This window comes from Mesocricetus auratus, unplaced genomic scaffold (assembly GCF_017639785.1).
Source record: "Mesocricetus auratus isolate SY011 unplaced genomic scaffold, BCM_Maur_2.0 Super-Scaffold_100009, whole genome shotgun sequence".
NCBI classification, from domain to species: Eukaryota; Metazoa; Chordata; class Mammalia; order Rodentia; family Cricetidae; genus Mesocricetus; species Mesocricetus auratus.
In genome coordinates this window covers 36,693,300-36,711,835 of record NW_024429193.1, presented here as the reverse complement: position 1 = coordinate 36,711,835, position 18,536 = coordinate 36,693,300, and the positions used below count along the sequence as shown (strand labels likewise).

General features: G+C 46.2%; 2 protein-coding genes across 7 annotated transcripts in view; one reads left to right on the top strand and one right to left on the bottom strand.

The window, feature by feature from the left end:
• Tlcd4 (TLC domain containing 4) overlaps window positions 1-18,536 on the bottom strand; it is a 75,826-nt gene that overhangs the window by 41,503 nt on the left and 15,787 nt on the right. Inside the window, exon 1 of one of the 6 annotated variants that reach the window (XM_040751962.1) lies at window positions 13,774-13,904. The exons of 2 other annotated variants lie outside the window; for them this stretch is intronic. The gene's annotated coding sequence lies outside the window, so the exon portion shown is untranslated. Of the gene's footprint in view, window positions 1-13,296; window positions 13,429-13,773; window positions 13,905-18,536 lie in introns of those variants that run through there. 3 more of the 6 variants (XM_040751965.1, XM_040751960.1, XM_040751963.1) reach the window with 3 other exon arrangements.
• LOC121142290 (specifically androgen-regulated gene protein-like) lies at window positions 10,903-14,410 on the top strand. The gene is made up of 3 exons (XM_040751614.1): window positions 10,903-10,962; window positions 13,004-14,008; window positions 14,285-14,410. The coding sequence occupies exons 1-2, from the start codon at window positions 10,903-10,905 to the stop codon at window positions 13,853-13,855; spliced, it is 912 nt and encodes a 303-aa protein (XP_040607548.1). The 3' UTR covers window positions 13,856-14,008; window positions 14,285-14,410.

The window sequence follows — 18,536 nt, the reverse complement described above, 5'->3', positions numbered from 1 at the left end:
AAGCTAGAAACCTATTAAAAGATGATCAGGGCTCCTGGCCCACTGCAGGATCTAAATGCTGACAAAATGTCCATAATTGATCACAGGTTTTACAGCGTCTGTGTAAAGAATATCCATCGCACCGCACTTTCAACATTTCACTCCTGTAGAAACTAGCAAGTGTCTAGGGCAATGCACACAAACTTCTCAGCTAACTGTGGTTATGGGCTTGCTTCTAAATTTTTAACTTTCATGTGGTGTTTGGGTTAAATCTGGGGCCTCACATATGCAAAACAACTGCTGCCCCACTGGGCTGCACCCTCACAAGGGCAGAGTCTCACTAAGTTGTTCTTGCCGGCCTCCAACTCATTCTAGACATTCTGGCTTTGGCCTCCTAAGTAACTGGGATTGCTGATGTGTGGCGGCCTTAGATTGTTTTGTTTTATGTTCAATAGATGTTTTGCCAGCAGTGTGCGTGCACGACATGCATGCCTGGTGCCCAGTTAATCAGAAGAGGATGTAGAATCCCTTGGAGCTGAGTTAAGAACAGTTGTGAGCCAACATGTGGGTGCTGGGAATCAAACCTGAGTCCTCTGGAAGAGCAGCCAGTGCTCACAACCGCTGAGGGATTTCTCTTAACTCCATGTTCTGTTATTTCAAATTATAACTTGACAGTTATAGGAAAAAGGAGAATTACATTCGTCAAGTATGTCTCCTTGTTCTTTTCTGAGCATCAAGTTCAAGAACCATCAGCATGGCTATTAAAGTCTGCAGGGCATACAAACAGCAGGCAACCCATAAATATCCTCTAATAGCCTTGTGTGTACCCGTGAGTGCGTGCGTGTGCGTGTGCGTGCGTGTGTGTGTGTGTGTGTGTGTGTGTGTGTGTGTCTGTGTGTCTGTGTGTCTGTGTGTTCGCGTGCTTCATGGTCTGCATGTGAGTTCAGAGGACAATCCTATACCCTCTGGGATTCTTTCCCTGCTCTCTGCTCAGTGCACTGCCTGGGTGGTCACTGCTGCTGTTTATTTCCTCTTGCTGGGAATGAGAGGCAGGGACTCTGTAATTTAGGAACAACCCAAGCAAGACTTGAATTCCCTATAATCCTCCTGCCTCTGCTTCCCAAGTACTAAAATTGCCACCATCTCAAGGTCTTCCTCCCTGTAGTTTATTTTAGAAGGAGGGGATTTCTGATAAAGATTTTTCTCATACAGCCCATTAGTCCCTGCCAAAGTTGTCTGATAAACCAAGTGCGGGGGCGGGGGTGTTATCCATCTCCTTAGGTTATCCCTGAGACTCCCTGCTCCCTCTGATCAGGTTTCCTTTCCATTATAGGGGTTATTAATTGGGATTTTAACAGTTTGTATTTTTGTGTGTTTGTTTTTCAAAACACAAGGTTTCTCTGTAGCTTTGGAGCCTGTCTTAGACCTCACTCTGTAAACCAAGCTGTCCTGGAACTCACAGTGATCCACCTGCCTCTGCCTGAGGGTGGGGGATTAAGGCGTGCATCACAACTGCCCGCAGCAATTGCCTTAAAATTTTTATATGCTTTAGTTTGGGGTGTTTTGTTGTTGTAGCTGGGTTTTGCTGGGTTTTTGCTTGTTTTCAGCTCTCATGATTGAACCTAGAGTCTTCATATGTTAGGCAAGCTCTCTATCCTGCACTCAGCCCTCCCTGTACTTTTTAGAGTAAGGCTCTCATTAAGTTGCCCAAGGTGGTCTTGAACTTTCCATGCTCCTTGCCTTCCCATGATTCATATTAGCTTTTATCTTAAAAGCGAATGAAATCTAGTATAACTAGTGAATTGCACATCCATTTTTATCTTTTGTCATTCCTTCCTGCTTCTTATTCTTTGCACTTGGCATTTATCCGGACTTTGACTTAGCCTAAACAATGCCTAAAGAGTAATGTGGCTACTGGAGGCCCCGACAGGCAAAGACTTTTACCAGTTCTCCCTCCTCCCTACAATTCCCCACCTCCCAACTGCCACCAAATTCTACCTCCTCACAGGCAGCCAGTTGCAATTCTAGGGCCCACAGGCGCAGCATACAGGCAGCACGTGTGATTTATGTGATAAATGTTGCTCTCTCTCATCTGACTCCACTTAAAACTTCTTATAAAGAAGTTTTTGTTCTTTAAATTCCTGCGTTCCCGATTACAGCTGCTGCATTTTGGGTAAACCACACCATCTGAAGTCAGGAGGTCACGGTACTTGGGAAATCACACTACTAACTGTGGTCACTGGCCCAAATCAAAAGAATGGGCTTGGAAGCTGGGACCACTTGAGAGGCTGTCATTAATGAAATTAACATGCCCAACGCAACACTAGGCCTGAGACTCAGGAGTCGCGCTGTCAGAGGCCTGACACTGAGTGGCCAGGTGGCAAAGAATCAACTGGAAGGGCTCTCTGCCAACTTTTTCTTCCCAGCTTCTGATATGCTTATTTTCAAATCAGTGCCCTTCCCCTCCCGGAGAGAGATCCTGGCAGGAGCGGCTTAGAACATCTTTCTGGCCCTCTGCCAACACTCTGAAATCACGGGAAGACTGGACAACACCCCCCACACACTGAATAGTTTGTTCTATTTTTAAGGTGGGGGGAGGGGCAGAATTGGGACACTTGCCAGGCTTCCCAGGAAGTCAGAACCTAAAGAGCTGCAGGTTCTTCTCACCTCCAACAAAGGGCCAAAGGGAAGTCCCTGGTGAGCGGGAAGTGTGCTGAGGCCAAGGCTCAGCCTCCTACCTTGGGCCTTCTTTCCCTTCCTGTTCCCCAGAGGGAAGGAGGGTTAGAGATGTAACAGAGCCACTCCAGGGTTCTTAAGAATTATCTCATTTAGCTGGAGAGTCAAATCCCAGCCCCAATTCTTCCTTTCAACACTGTGTCCCACTTGATTGTGTCCATGGGTTTCTGTGTGCGGCCTGCAGCAGCTCCAACTCTATCAGTGTGGCCTTAGCTAAAACTAACACAGCCTGACCAGGCCGGGTGTGGTGGTGCACACCTTTATTCCCAGGTAGATCTCTGAGTTCCAGAACAGCCAGAGCCACCTAAGAGAGAAACCCTGCCAAGGAGGAGGAAGACAAGGAAGAGGAAGAAGAAAGTCCCCTCTAGCCCACAAAAGCTATACACCATGTGTAAGAAAGCCTACATTGCCGGGTGATGGCATGGCTTAAGTGAGGTAATGTCTTAACTGTACCTATTATGTATACAATACATGCAGCTAGTGTAGTAAACCATTTAAAGGCCATCAATCACTTTGTAATGTGATACTACCACTCCCAATCAAAGACCTTCATCCATCGAGGCTGGCCTTGCCGCCTGCTGATTCATAGACTACAGTAGAAGGGAGAGTGTGATGATTACAGAGCAAAGGCAGCTTGCACAGCAACTCTGTCTTCCCTGCATGCTCCTCCATTGCTGTGCTGGCCACAAGGCCATGAGGAGGAAACTGAGGCTGGAAATTACAGTTGGCAGCCAACACTCAAAACTAGTGACTAACCCCATTAGCAGGCCATCTGGAATCTTCCAGCCCAGTGACCCTGAAATTAATGCACACATCTCCTGAGTCTGTACCTTGCAAAGGAACAGCCTAGCCATCCCCCTATATCTCAAGAAATAAGAAAACAATGTTTTAAGATGCTCAAGAATGGGCTGGGCGGTGGTGGTGCACACCTTTAATCCCAGAACTCGGGAGGCAGAGAGGCAGGCGGATCTCTGAGTTTGAGACCAGCCTGGTCTACAGGAGAGCCTCCAAAGCCACAGAGAAACACTGCCTCAAAAAACAAAAAACAAACAAACAAACAAACAAAAAGATACTCAAGAATGGCAATCCCTGTGTTGTGGCACATGCCTGTAAGCCAAGGAAGACTGGAAGGTGGAGGAGGCAGGAGGATCAGGAATGCAAGGTCATCCTTGGCTACATAGGGAGTCAAAGGCCAACACAAGCTGTCGGAGAGCCTCTCTCAAGACAAAACGGAGTTTGGATGGGCGTAGTGTTGCATGCCTTTAATCTCAGCACTGAGGATGCAGAGACCAGCCTGGTCAACACAGTGTGTTCCAGGCCAGTCTAGGATACAGAGTGAGACCTCATCTTAAAAAACAATATATATATATATATATATATATATATATATATATATATATATTGTGCTTTGTACTGGAAGTTCTTTCCTTAGCCAGAAATGTCACACCTACTTCTCTGGCAGCCCCAAGTCATACAATCTGGCATTCTGTATCTAAATCCATAAGAACCCAAGTCCTTCCTTTTCTCCTTGGCCTAAAAGCCCTGAAGTTTGCCAGGCGTTGGTGGTACATGCCTTTAATCCCAGCACTCTGGAGGCAGAGGCAGGCAGATATCTGTGAGTTCCAGATCTAGTCTACAAGAGCTAGTTCCAGGACATCTTCAAAGCCACAGAGAAACCCTGTCTAAAAAAAAAAAAAGCCCTGAAGCTTGTCTATGTCTACACTGTGTCTGTTCTGAGTTTGGTAGCTTAAATAAGACAACTCACAGCAAAGGAAACAATAGCATGAAGAACATCTCTGCTCGATGTACTCTAACAGGGGATTCTACTGAACATATAAATAACTCAAAAAAAAATCAAACCCCAAGAAATCCAATCTACAAACGTGCAAGTGAATCGGACAATTCTCAAAAGTACAAATGGTCAGGAAATATATGGAGGACAAGTTTGGTCATCAAGGAAAGGCAAAACCAAAACTCTTAATGAGAGTTCATCTCAGCCCAGTCATTAAGCTGCCGTCAGGAAGACAAACAGCAAAAGGCAGTGAGGACATGGGTGCCATGGGAGCAGGAACTCACTGCTGTGTAGAGGGGGATGTTAATGAGTAAGGCCACTAAGAGAATCAATATGAAGGTTCCTTAAGTGCCTAAAAATAGAACTACCACGTGATCCAGCCATACCACTCCTGGGGATGTACCGAAAGGAATCTAAATCAGCATACCACGGAGATAGCCTGCACGTCCAGGAAGACTGCAGCACTCGTCACAACAGCCAGCATGGAATCAACAGACAAATGAAGAATGGTGGAGTTCTAATCAGCCATAAAAAAGAACAAAATTGCCAACTGCAGGAAATGGGTGCAACTACAAACAGCCATGCCGCCTAAACAAGCCAGTTTCAGGATTAAACCAGCTTCAGAAAGACAAATCTTACATGTTTTCTCTGTGGCTTTTGGAGGCTGTCCTGAAACTAGCTCTAGTAGACCAGGCTGGTCTCGAACTCAAGAGATCCGACTGCCTCTGCCTCCCAAGTGCTGGGATTAAAGGCGTGCAGCAGCAGCAGCAGCACCACCACCACCACCACCACCACCACCACCACCACCACCACCACCACCACCACGGTCCGGCTCTAGTTAATTTTTAAAACGTATATGACGTAAAAGTAGAAGGGGAGAGGAGAAGAATACTTGGAGGAAAAGAACTATTTTGGGTAGAGGAACAAAAAAGAGTAATAATAAGTGGAGGAAATGAAAAATATTACATTTTATCAAATGTGGAATCTATGCTGTATAGACACATAAATGGTATTTTAATTAGCATGCCTCACTGACATCTTCATGTATGCCTATCATTGTACTTGGCTCAGAGCCCAGTATCTTCTCTCTCCACCCGCCTAGTCCTAGACACAGGACTATTTGAGAAAAAATAAAAGTTTTAACAATAAAACAAGACAGTCAAGGATTATACACAGTCTTAGGTAGCCTTCTATTCTGCTACTTAAAACTTCCCAAAGTACTCTGAGTATAGTTTTTCTAATCTTCCTCTAAGACTGCCTTTACCTAAGGCCAAATCTAGCCACACTGTTAGCCAATGAAGTTGATATTTACCAACCTGATTCAGCATGCAGCGCAGAACCCGACAGGTAGTCAAACACAATGATGTGGGTTTTGTTGTTTGCAGTTGTTTGAGTCAGGCTCTCTCTACATAGAGCTGGAAGTCCTAGAACTCACTATGTAGACCAGGCTGACCTTGAACTTACAGAGGTCAGTTTGTTAGATTAAAGGTGTGTACCACCACACACCCTCCGACTTGTTTGTTTGTTGTTTGTTTAACCACTTCCTAACCTAGTGAGTAGACCTGAAGGTCAGAGCAGAAGATTCATTAACATCACATTTTTCACTTCACGTAGCCTCATGCTTAATTACGAATCTCGAATTTGAATTCAGGAAACACGGTGAATCATGCAAAAGGAACTAAGCATGGCCTACAGCCTCTGTCACGAGGGCTGTCCTGAAAGCCTGGCTTGATGATGAAGGTCTGTAATTCCAGCTACCTGAGAGGCTCAAGGGAAGGATCACAGGTAGCCCTGCCTGGGTTACAGAGATCTGTTTTAGGAAGCAGCCGCTGAAACAAGTATTTGACCATACAGTTCTAGAAGCTCAGACCCCTGCACTTGTAGTCAACTTCTCCAGTCTTATGAACCAGGGTCTGGCTAATATTCTCAAGTCACATACTGTGTACTGCCTTGTGAAGAAACTGTCCAGGAAGGGTATCACGTTGCTGTTTATTTTGGTCATGTGTCCCTTTAGGTCCTCTTAAAGCTATTTCTGGGTTAAGCCCATGAACTTACACCTCACCCTACTGACCTTTTACTGAGCACCTTGGCTAGGGCCAGAAAACTTGATCTGAAATGGCATCAGTCAAGCCACGAGGTTTTACTGTATGAAGCACAGATGGCTGGTGTGAACACAGCCTCTGCAGATATGAGTTGCCTTGATTAAAAACTCAAAGGAGACATTTGTCTTATGTAGGTATTGGGGGTGGGGGCATCACACATGTGTGAATGCATGTGTAGAAGCCAGGTGTCCACATCCAGTGTCTTCCTCAAACACTCCCCACCTTGTTTTCAAAGACAGAACTGCCCACTCAAACTGGAGCTCGGTGATTAGCTAGACTAGCTGGCCAGACAGCCCCTGGGATCCTCAGAACAAGAAGAATCAGGGTTGTCTGGTTTCCCTGCCCAGCATCCTAAACCAAGGTACAGATCAATTATTTTTGGCTGCTGAATATTACAGACCAGAGCTTGTAGCAAGAAGAGAACAGGACTTTAAAGTATCAAGGCAGTCTTACTCACACTTCATTGCATTTATGTTTTGTTTTCCCCTGAAATTTTGTTTATGTTGCTATAATGTACATGTACATTTTCAAGTGGTCCCAAATGCCTTCTTCTCTTCCCAGCTCCAATGCTGTGACTGAGTCCAGGGGTTTGATATATGCTGGGCAAACTTACATCAGTGAGCTACATCCCAATTCACGTATTTATTTATCAATCTACCTATTTGTTTATGACAGGGTCTCACTTAGCCCATACTGGCCTCAAACTCCATATATATAGCAGATACTGCTCTTGCATTCTGCTGTGATTATGGGTGTCACCACAGTTGCTTTCCCTTTTGCCCACTTTTATTTTGAAACACAGGACTAAGTTGCCAAGACTGGCTTCAAAGTTGCAAGTCTCTTGCCTCAGACTCCTGAGTATCTAATAAGAATGAACCACATGTGACTGGAAAAACATTTATATCCTGGGCCATCACGAGTCGTTATCAAGCCCTCCAAATCCACAATGTAAGGGTTTGTTTCTAGGATGTGAATGCAGGAGTCACCAGAAGGCTGCCTTTGCTTCAGGGACAAGTCTTCCCTCTTGGCTTCCCACAACCTTTATCTTACCCTACTGCACTTCCTTTTCTACAAAACACATAGGAAATCTTTTTGGTAATATATAGCCTTTCGAAAACACGAAAAGTGGACATGGAGAGATGGCTCCGATGGTAAAGAGCTTGCTGAGCAGTCGTGAGGACCTGAACGAATGAATAGGATCCCCAGCCTCCCTATGAGCAGTGGCTCCCACCTGCAGACAGGGGGATCCAGGACAGCTAGTCTGGCCAACACTGAGCTCCAGTTTCAGTGGGTGATGCTGTCTTTAACACCAAGGTGCAAAGAGCCAGGTGGACATGATAGAGCCTATGCCTTTAATCCCAGAATGCAGAGGCAGAGGCATCTCTGAGTTTAAGGCCACCCTGGTCCACATAGTGAGTTCTAGGACAGCCAGGGCTACAGACTGAGACCTTGTCTTAAAAACAAAGGTGGAAAGTGATTAAGAAAGATGGGTGTGGATTCCTGACCTACACACACACACACACACACACACACACACACACACACACACAAAGAGAGACAGAGACAGAGACAGAGAGAGCAAATAAGAAAAGACAACGGATATTGCTCAATCTGGGCAAAGTTGTGATCTTTATGAGTTCTTTAAAAAGCATTAATGGGCCTGGTGAGAAGGTTCGGAAGAGCACTGGCTGCTCTTCCAGAGGACCTAGACTCAATTCCCAGCACCCACAGTTCACAACTGTCTGTAACTCCAGTTCCAGAGTATCTGATACCTTCACACTGGTACACATAAAATAGAGTTAAATAAATTTTTAAAGAAAGCCTGGCAGTGGTGGCACACACCTTTAATCCCAGCACTCAGGAGGCAGAGGCAGGTGGTTCTCTGAGTTCGAGGCCAGCCTGGTCTACAGAGCAAGTTCCAGGACAGCCTCCAAAGTTACAGAGAAACCCTGTCTTGAAAAGCCAAAAAAGAAAAAGAAAAAAGAAAAAAAAACATTAACAAATTGCACAATTTATTAAATTCATGTGTCCCAATATTTTTACATGTATTAGAGCAAGCATGTTAATCAAGCAAAACCAGTTTTAAAAACTGTGTCCCTATAATACAACACTCTGTCTAGGAGGCTTTTAAATTCAATTAAAAAAATAAAAATTCATCATTAAAATTCCTTTTTTGCTACCATCCCACTAAGTAAACACATACCAAGACGGAAGACATTTGCAATGCTGTCTAGATACACTTTCCTCTTCTTTTCCTCTGTAGTCCTGGGGGCTAAATACAGAGGTTCACCAGGCTGTCTCCCCCACACACACACTGTGCTCATTCCCAGCCCCCCAAGGTATCTCTCAGGGGATGCAAGGGAGAAAATGAAGTACAATGAACTTGACCAAGACGGTTTCTCTTTATCCCCCCCAAATTGAAAGTCAAATTAAAACAAATATAGACAACTTGTCTGCATATAGTTGTTTCTAGAATCCAGTATCCAAAACTGAGTTCACAAGAGTAGCTGGGCAGATACCCAAAGCCGGGGGATGTGAGAGATAATATTAGTGGAACCAGAATTGAAGGCATTGGCCAAATGCCAGACAGATGAAAAGGGATGAGGTCAAACACATAAAAAATATCACCCGCAGTAAGAAAGGCACACAAGGAATCCAGAAGGTTCAAAAAGGTGATCCAACAAGGTCGAATGTCAACGATAAAAGCAAGCAGTCACTAAGCAACAGGCTAGGGTGATTGACAACTGTGTGCCTTTTGTTTTCAGGAGGTTTCGTTTTACTGACTGGTAGAGGTGTTGAGGTGTTAGGTGTTGTGGGGTCATATGTTAATTATTATGAAAAAAGAAATCAAAAACCCGAAGAATAGTATCAGCCCTTAGTCAACTCCAGGGCACACAGCAGAATTAGCTGCCTGACACTGGTTGAGACAGAACCCTGAATTTGATCATGGATCATGAAATAGACCTTTGAGGAAGTCTTGATAGCTGTGTTATAAAAGAGAATGGGAGTACTGTTCCAATTCTTGGTGAGGCGAGCAGCCAACTTCTTACTGAGTTCAATCATCAAGCGAAGCTTAGAAACAACACAACACACTCCCTGAGCTTCGCTCAGAACTTCTAAAAGCCAGGAAGTGTGAGCTTCCTACTCATCCTTCCCACATCTGAGCCCCTGCACCCCCTTCCCTATGCGGTCCCCAGAAGTGGACATGACCTAAATCCATCAGCGACTTTGTCCTGGGACATTCCTTTCCTCTACAGAAAGCTACTGCTCTGAAGAAATCTGCTTTTGAAATCCAAATGCAACTTCCTTTCCACATTTCCTCCTTCTAGCCCTTCAAATGTGAGGGCTTGGCTTCGAAGCGAAAGCAACCAGGGGGAAGCCCCTTTGCATCTGCCCCCTCCAGCTGCCTTTAGAGTCTCATACCTTCACAGGCCAGAGGGGTTCCCGCACTCCCTTCTGTCCCCACTGACAGATCCAGATAACTCAATCACCTCCTCCAACATCCCCACCCCCCACCTCACTCTGACCCCCATAAACACGGTTTTCCATTGATAAAACAATGGACTGGAGGCAAGGATATCCTAAAAACACACACTAGAAACAAAATAAGAATAGAGGCTTGCTTCAGATATTCATGTGCCTATTCACATACTGGGTCTCAAAGTAAAACCTCGCTTTCTGATGTCGAGCCCCAGAAGTCTGGAACACTGCTTCAGACAGGCCTGTGACATTGGTCCAGTTGTTCAACAACTCCTTTCTCCCATGAGGTTCAAGCTCCGAGCAGATGTGCAGCTATCTTCTTCAGGGACTATTTTCAAGAATACTAGCCTCTTACACTGCTTTACAAGCTCCTTACATACCCACAGGGATTACCTCTTCCTAAATACACCCACGTTTTCTGAACAAAGAAACCCCTTTTCTATTTCTGCTTTATCCTAGCTTCTCCAGTCTAGGATCCTCTGTTGGCTGCACATTCAAAGGCCTTCCGAGGAACAACCGGCCTTGGAGCAGCAGGGCTCCCTTTCTCAGTGGGCCACCTTTCAACCTTAAAAGAAAAACACTGCCAAGGTACCTCAGGCTGCCTTATAAAACCACTCACTTTCCTGACGTCATGTGTTCATACAAATAGTGTCATGGTCAGTGTCAGTGATTACAGCTGTCCTTGCCATGGCAAGGACACATGGTGACTCCACAGCCACACTGCTCTCGTTTCCCCTCCTAGGGCAAGTGGAAGTGGGGACAGCACCAGGAAACTGCCCTCAGCAGGCGGGACACCTTCCTTGGTCGAGGACGATGACACAAGCTATCCGACATAACACTCTAACTTTACCCTCCGGCTGCTCTCCCTTGTACGTATGCCCACTGTTCTAACTAGTTCACTTTTCCTCAGAAGAATAACCCCCGTTTTCCGTATCTCAGGGTAGACAGCCAAGGTAACCCTTCTTGGTCTTCTTAACCTTCCAAGCAACACTAAAGTTCAAGTGAATTTTTAATCTGTAAGGCAGAGAACGCTAACATGGAAGCCGGTGGAGGGAAACTTGAGGTCTAAAGGGTTTCTTATGAACTAACCCTGTGTGGTGTCCTCTAATAAATGTAAGGCTTTGAGAAGAACACTGACAGAGCAGGGCATGGTGGCGCATGCCTTTAATCCCAGCACTCGGAAGGCAGAGGCAGGCGGACCTCTGTAAGTTCGAGACCAGCCTGGTCTACAAAAGCTAGTTCCAGGACAGCCTCCAAAGTCACAGAGAAACCCTGTCTCCAAAGGAGAGAGAGAGACAGAGACAGAGACAGAGAGAGAGAGAGAGAGAGACAGAGACAGAGACAGAGACAGAGAGACAGAGTCAGAGAGAGACAGAGAGAGAGAGAAGAATACAGACGTGCCAGGTCTCCCTTAGAGCACCAAGGGAGGAGAGTGAACAGGTCTGGTGACTGTAACACAGCTGCCTTTGATGCCAAGGGACAATAAATACTCCAAGAGTGACAGATCAACCTCTTTGTGCCCCAGCCCCTCTCCTGCTTCCCTTCAGGCTCCTCTGCTGCTAGTCCAGGACGGTGCCATCCCTGCCCACGGAGGTACTTCTTCCCCATTCCTGTGCAGGGAATGCTCCCACCTAACTGAACACTCGGTGGACTGTGGGAACCCATTCTCCCAGGGCTGCTGTTGCTAATCCACTGGAATCTCTCCAGTGGAGATTTCAGAAAAAAAAAACGACACAAGGCCAACTTTTGCATCTTTATTCTGTGTGTGGGTCTATTCAGAAAACCCTTAGCAAACCCATCTTCTCTGGTGCCTGGTGTTTCAACCTAGTCCCTTCCAAGTGACTGTAGGACTTCAATGGCAAGACCCATAATTCTTTTCCCCAAGTGGTGAAGGCTTCTACTGGGAGGAACAGAAACACAAAGCTAACAATAATGACTAAGCAACTGGGTCAAAGGCATCCAGCCCAGACAGATAAAACTCAAGGAAGACAAGACGACACAGAGAAGAGCCAAACGCTGGGCAGAGGCAGCGCGCTGAAAGGGGAGGAGTTGTAGGGATGGGGGCGGGGGCAGGAACACCTTCAAAACAAATCCTCTGGATCACCACATGGCACAGGAGACAGCAAGCTCTACATTTCTAATTTAGTTTCATCCATACAACTTAAGGAAGTTAAAGATCTTTAACCTGATAGAGCCCTTAAAAGTGGCAAGTGGGATTCCTGAAGTTATTCCTAGGAGCTACTTATAAAGGTAAGGCATGCTCCGCCTGGCATTACATGTTCACACACAAGCATTTTATCTCAAAATATCCCCACCCAAGATCCTTCTTTTAACTTCCTGACTATGTAAAGGTTTTATTAAATACAACGACAGACATTAATTCCCACCATCCACACACACCCTTCTACAATGGCATCTCAATTAATTTAAACATCAAATATCACTTTTTAATATTTTACAACTTTACATACATGTTCCCATTGACTTGCAAATGCAATTTTAAAAAATGCAGGCCAGCAAGTGACCCTTAAGTGAACTTGAACAACTCAAAACTACTTTCACACAGGCTTCCCTACCATCTTGGAAAGGTGGGAAAATACCAGCATTAGAGACCCCATTTTCCTGACAGGGTAAACGAAGGCGTTTAGTTTAATCCAACCTGTCAGGGGTTATAGTGGCTGGAAAGAGAAACCAACCCCCCACTCCACTAGACTCCAGCACTCAGGGTGGCTAAAAATGGGACCCACTTGAGAGCCGCTGGGGTAAATAAGAGCTACTTGTTTTAGAAAGAGGCTGAGGAGGATGGGGGGGGGATGCCACTTGATGCGCCCCACTGGGAGCTGGTCTCTTGCAAGAAAGCGTCCCCTGCAGACCCAGAGGTTGCACCCACCCTCCTTGGGCTCAGACCCCTTAGGCGCCGCTAGCCACGCTGGAAAGCCGGACCGAGCAGCCCGAGAGAGCCCAGTGGATCTCGGGGCGACGCGGGGGCCGCGGGCCGAGCACACCATCTGCTCCAAGCCAAGCGGTACCGGGCCGGCGGCAGGAAGGATGCTGCGCCGCCGCACACCTGCGGGAGCCTCCCGCGCGCTCCCACCCGCCTCGGGCGCCCAAGCTCGGCCGCGTTAGGCCGGTGCGACGCGGCGCTGTGGCCGAAGGCTGCGCTGGGCGAGGCCGCCCTCCTCCCGGATCCCGTCCAAACGGCGTCACCTGTGCCGGGTCCCGGGATGAGTCGCGCGGGCGGCGGCTGCGCCGGGCCGGGAGAGCACAGCCGGGCTCACAGGCGCCTGGTCATCCGGCCCGGCCCGAGGGCTGCGCCGGCCGGAGCCACGCGCGAGATGCTCGCGGGAGCCGGGGCCGCCTGAAGGAGCAGTCGCCGAGGCTCGCTCCGCCGCTGCCGCCGCGCCCGCCCGGACTGCGGGCTCGGGTTACCGCAGAGCGGCTCCTTAAAGGGGCCGCGGCCGCTCGGACTCGGCAGGCGCTCGCCGCGGCTCCGACCCGAGGCCGGAGTGGGCGGGGCCCGGAGGCCGCGCGTGGGGCCCGCGTCCCCGCGCTGGAACATAAATGTCGGCTGGGGCTCGGAGCGGCGAGCTTCGGCGGTGCGCTGCGACGGGGTTCCGAGAGCTCACCCCCCGGCCCGCGTGCAGCGAGTGTGCGGTTCGCGGGCTTTGCCAGCAAGTCACAGACCTCACAAGTATGGGAGTCCGCCCCCGCGGCGGTCAGCGCCCCGACTCGCCACGTAACCAAAAACCCTTTCCAATGCTTCTGACTTCTGCTTTATATGCCCAAGTGCTGGGCAAATGGTCGGCATGGTTTGCTTATCAGGAAGGGGATGAAAGGGCAATTGCTGATTTTTTTTTTCTCCTGCCACGTCTGACACGGCCAAAGTCGAGCCCCGCCCCGTTCTGGTTTGAAGCAGCAGGTGCGTGCCAAACCGGGTAGCTGGCGTGTGTGTGTGTGGGGGGCGGGGGGGTAAGAGGTGTGTTGTCTCCGAGCTGCCTCTTCCCTAACCTCTGGAGAACACCCTTGCAGGACCGCAAACAGTCTGAGAGTGTAGCTCCTGCCTAGCATGCCCAAGGCCCCGGATTCCATTTCCATGTAACAAAATGGATACAGTAGCAATCCACCTACATCCAGGACCCCTCTGCGTGCAGGATGGTTAAGTAGGACTGATCTTTTTTTTTTTTCTCTCTTACAGACTGAGTGTCACAAGTATGCCAAGTTCAGAAACTGTGCTTTTCTGACCTGCTGTAGCAATCAGACAAGAATTGCCTGGGAAAAAGTCAAAATAATAAAGTACATATAAGCTGCATAATTCGCAAAAGGCAGTCACAAGTCCTATTTTTGGAAAGAGGTAAATTCTAAATGAATTGAGTCATTTGAAAAGTCCACCACTAATGACATAGGGTAGTTGTTTGTGAGGAAGACCTACCAATAAAGCTTACATATTTGACCTAATATGTACACACCGCATATGTAGGACAGAAAATGCACACATGATCTCACACCGCATCTGTATTTATATTCAACAGGAAAGTAATAAAACTGGAATCCTGTTCAAGAGAACCTAGAATTCTTTTTACCAGAGCTGTCTTCAGCTAACTGGCCTCACCAAAGCTCAGTTTCTTCATCTATATAAATGCAACAGCAACTTGGTTATTTCTGAAAGCCCCAGGTCTTGGCAAAACCACAGAGAAAAACTCTGTCGGCCACAGGTTCAGAAAAACACAACCAGGAAAATTCCCATGTTCTGCCCAAGGCTCGCAGAGCATTCCAGGACAGCAGCGCTGTGACCACGCCTGTTTTGTCATAGATACTTCACAGCCTGCATAGCCCTTGACTGTTTTGCTTTGCTCCGTATCTGTTCCGTGTACTCATGTAGTTATCTCATAACTCCGTGGACTTGTGATGGTTACATGCACATATCTGTAGGGTTAGTCCAGATAGGACAAATTTCACAGTGCTATCTCAGGACTCTGTCATCTGCAGGCACTCTCCAAGCTTATCATTGTTGGTTTTCAATTGCTCTGTTCTCCCTTGATAAAAGCATCATTACCTTTGACATCTGTAATTCTCTGACTCCAACAGTAATAAGCAAACAAGCCAAGCAAGCCTGCAGGAATATACTGTACTTATGTCCCGCTATCAGTTGGGCCTCTATGAATGCGTCACCGGCTGCAGGAGTGTATGGGGATTACACGGACGTAGTGACTGTACTATCAACAAAGACTGAGATCTGAAAAGAGTTCAGAAAAGACTAGTTGAATCTCAAACTTATTTTCTACCCCTGTCCCCTGAGATAGCCCAGGCTGGCATCTAATTCATACAGGAGCCACTGTAATATACACCTAGCTTGAATATTCAAACTTTTTAATGAATTTTTTAAAGTCATTTTGGGAGAAAGTATCAACTGTATATTTTCTGAAATTTGAAATTTGTACGTAATTTAATCTCATTTCCTTTCCTTTATTCATCTTTACATCCTAGTTACTCTTTTTTGTTTGGTTTTGGTTTTTGGTTTTTTGAGACAGAGTTTCTCTGTGTCTCAGCTTTGGAGCCAGTCCTGGAACTGGATATGTAGACCAGGCTGGCCTCACAAAGATCCTCTTGCCTCTGCTCCTAAGTGCTAGGATTAAAGGTGTGAACTACCACCACCCAGCTAAATTCTAGTTACTTTTGTTTGTTTGTTTGTTTGGTTGGGTTTTTTTTTTTTTTTTTGGTGTTTTAAGACAGAGTTTCTCTGTGGCATTGGAGTCCGTCCTGGAACTAGCTTTTGTAGACCAGGCTGGTCTCAAGCTCACAGAGGTCCGTGTGCCTCTGCCTCCCGAGTGCTGGGATTAAAGGTGTGCGCCACCACTGCCTGGTGAAATTCTAGTTACTCTTAATAAAATTTCCTCAAAATTCTGGTTTACTATATTAAGTCTTCTGTATTTTTAATGTGTTGCATCAAGGCTAAGTTGCACTTTTTATGCTTTTGGATCATAGAAACAGTTCAAGAGAAGTAAAAGAATTCATCTACTCTTGAAAAATACATAAAATTTCCCCTAAATAATGCAAATTTCCAAAAAATTCTTACACTTCTAAATAGAACTGGTTGTAAAATTGTCCAAAAACTGCCTTAGTTCTCCTCTGACTGCTGGACAGACAGAGCTTAAATGATACCACACATTCCTAGAGCTAGGAATATGGCTCAGAGGCAAAACCCTTGCCTGGCATGTACAAGGCCCTGGGTTCATCTACAGCACAGGAGTAGGAGGGAGGGAGGGGAGAGATGGGTGGGGGTAGGGAGGTTGGTTCAGATAGTAATAAAAATGAGTAACTGCTTTAGAATTTTTAGCATATCAAGAATTTTTGCCAGATATTATGAGTATTTAAAAGAACTTTCAACTGTGTTTTAGGAAGAAACTATTTGAAGATATTAAGAAATGTTATCCTTCCTGGGTGGTAGTGGCATGCATCTTTAATCCCAGCAGTTGGGAGGGAGAGACTGGCAAATCTCTGTGAGTTCAAGGCCAGTCTGGTCTACTGATCGAGTTCCAGGACAGCCAGGGTTACACAGAGAAACGCTGTCTCAAAAAGCCAACCCAAACCAAAGAAACAAAAAAAAAAAAGAAATGTTATCCCTGTGGGGGAGATATTCTGGATAACTTTTGGATTCTTTTGCTTACATTATGTGTTTTTTCTCCCTGTATACATATATATTGCTTCTGTTTCCATTTTATTCTTTTTTTTTTTTTTTTTTTTTGGTTTTTACGAGACAGGGTTTCTCTGTATTGTTTTGGAGGCTATCGGTCCAGCCCGGCCTCGAGCTCACAGAGATCCACCTGCCTCTGCCTCTGCCTCCCGAGCACTGGGATTAAAGGCGTGTGCCACCACCGCCCGGCTCCATTTTATTCTTAACAAAAGCTTTATATATACATACATACATACATACATACATACATACATATATATATATATGAAATTTTTAAAGCTTCGGGTAAAAGCCATGACTTTCCACTTCTCACCTATCTTCAGCCATTCCTTAAGCCATGTATTCCCTATTATATAATACTATTCTTATACAGTTTCTTGATTTTTAGTTCTAGACTTTTTTTTTTTTTTTGGTTTTTTGAGACAGGGTTTCCAGGGTTGTTCTGTATTGCTTTGGATCCTGTCCTGGAACTTGCTCTGTAGACCAGGCTGGCCTCGAACTCACAGAGATCCACCTGCCTCTGCCTCCCCAGTGCTGGGATCAAAGGCGTGTACCACCAACGCCCGGCTGTTCTAGACATTACTGATTGACATCTTGTCACCGTATTTGAGGCTCTAGCTTTTTCCCACACCATTGCCACCACATCCCCCAACACCTGCCCTGCCCTGGCTCCCAAATTAGCCTCATCACAATCAATAAATGGTGATTAAGGTTTACATCATCCTGACCAGGACAACAGAGAGCATCAGCAAGTCAAGTATCGTGTGTGATAACATTTTTCTCGAATGTTTCTCCTCTGGAGTTAATAACCGGCCTTGCTTTTTTATATTATTTTTATGTATCTAACATAAATGCTATCCAGATTTCTTAACACATCCATCAAACACCCATTGGTAATGTCTTCCACCGCCCAAACGTGTCATTTTGACTCGCTTCTCGTTTTGCTGACGCACCAACCCAGCACGGTCTTTGGAGGAGCACACAGTCGGAAAATGTCTTTTTCTTGTTCTCCCAGTGGTGCTGAAACAACAGATGCCTCCACAGTCCCTAAGCCTCTCTGAATTCTTTTCCTTCCTAGACTTTCTCATTATGCTTGAAAGACTGAAACATCCTAACAATGTATCTTAGAATGAGTCTTTTTTTCATTGATTACATTGAACACTAAGGGGGTTTCCATCTTACCTATAATCTTTTCTTTCATTTCCTTGAATAGTTGCATGTCTGTTTTATTCTCTATATGTATTGCCCTTTCATCTGATTCTGAATCTAGCACTCACTTAAAAAGCTGAGTGTGCTAGCATACCTGCAACCTCACAGGGCAGGGTAGGCAGGTGGATCCCAGGGGTTCATTGGCCATATATTTTAGCCAAAATGCCAAGCAGCCGCTCCAGTATGAGACCCTGTCTCAAAGCAGTGGGGCAGAGAGCAGTAGAGAGTCAGCTTGGCCTGACTTCTGATCCCCTACGCACGTACACAGGTGAGCACACCCACACACAGAGATAACGTGCACTTAGGCATATGCACACACACAAACAAAGTAATCTACCCATCCGCCTTCAGCTCTTACATCTCAGTAAGCTCTTGCTGCAATCCTGGAGCCCTTGGGCCTTTCATATCAATGTGTGGATGGCTCCAGAAACCAAGAATGTCTACACTTTCCAACTTTGATATTTAACTTAGTATTTTGCAATTAACTTTTAACTCAGTTAATTTTCTCCTAATTCAGGTGATGACCTCAGCTGCTGCTAGCCTGATC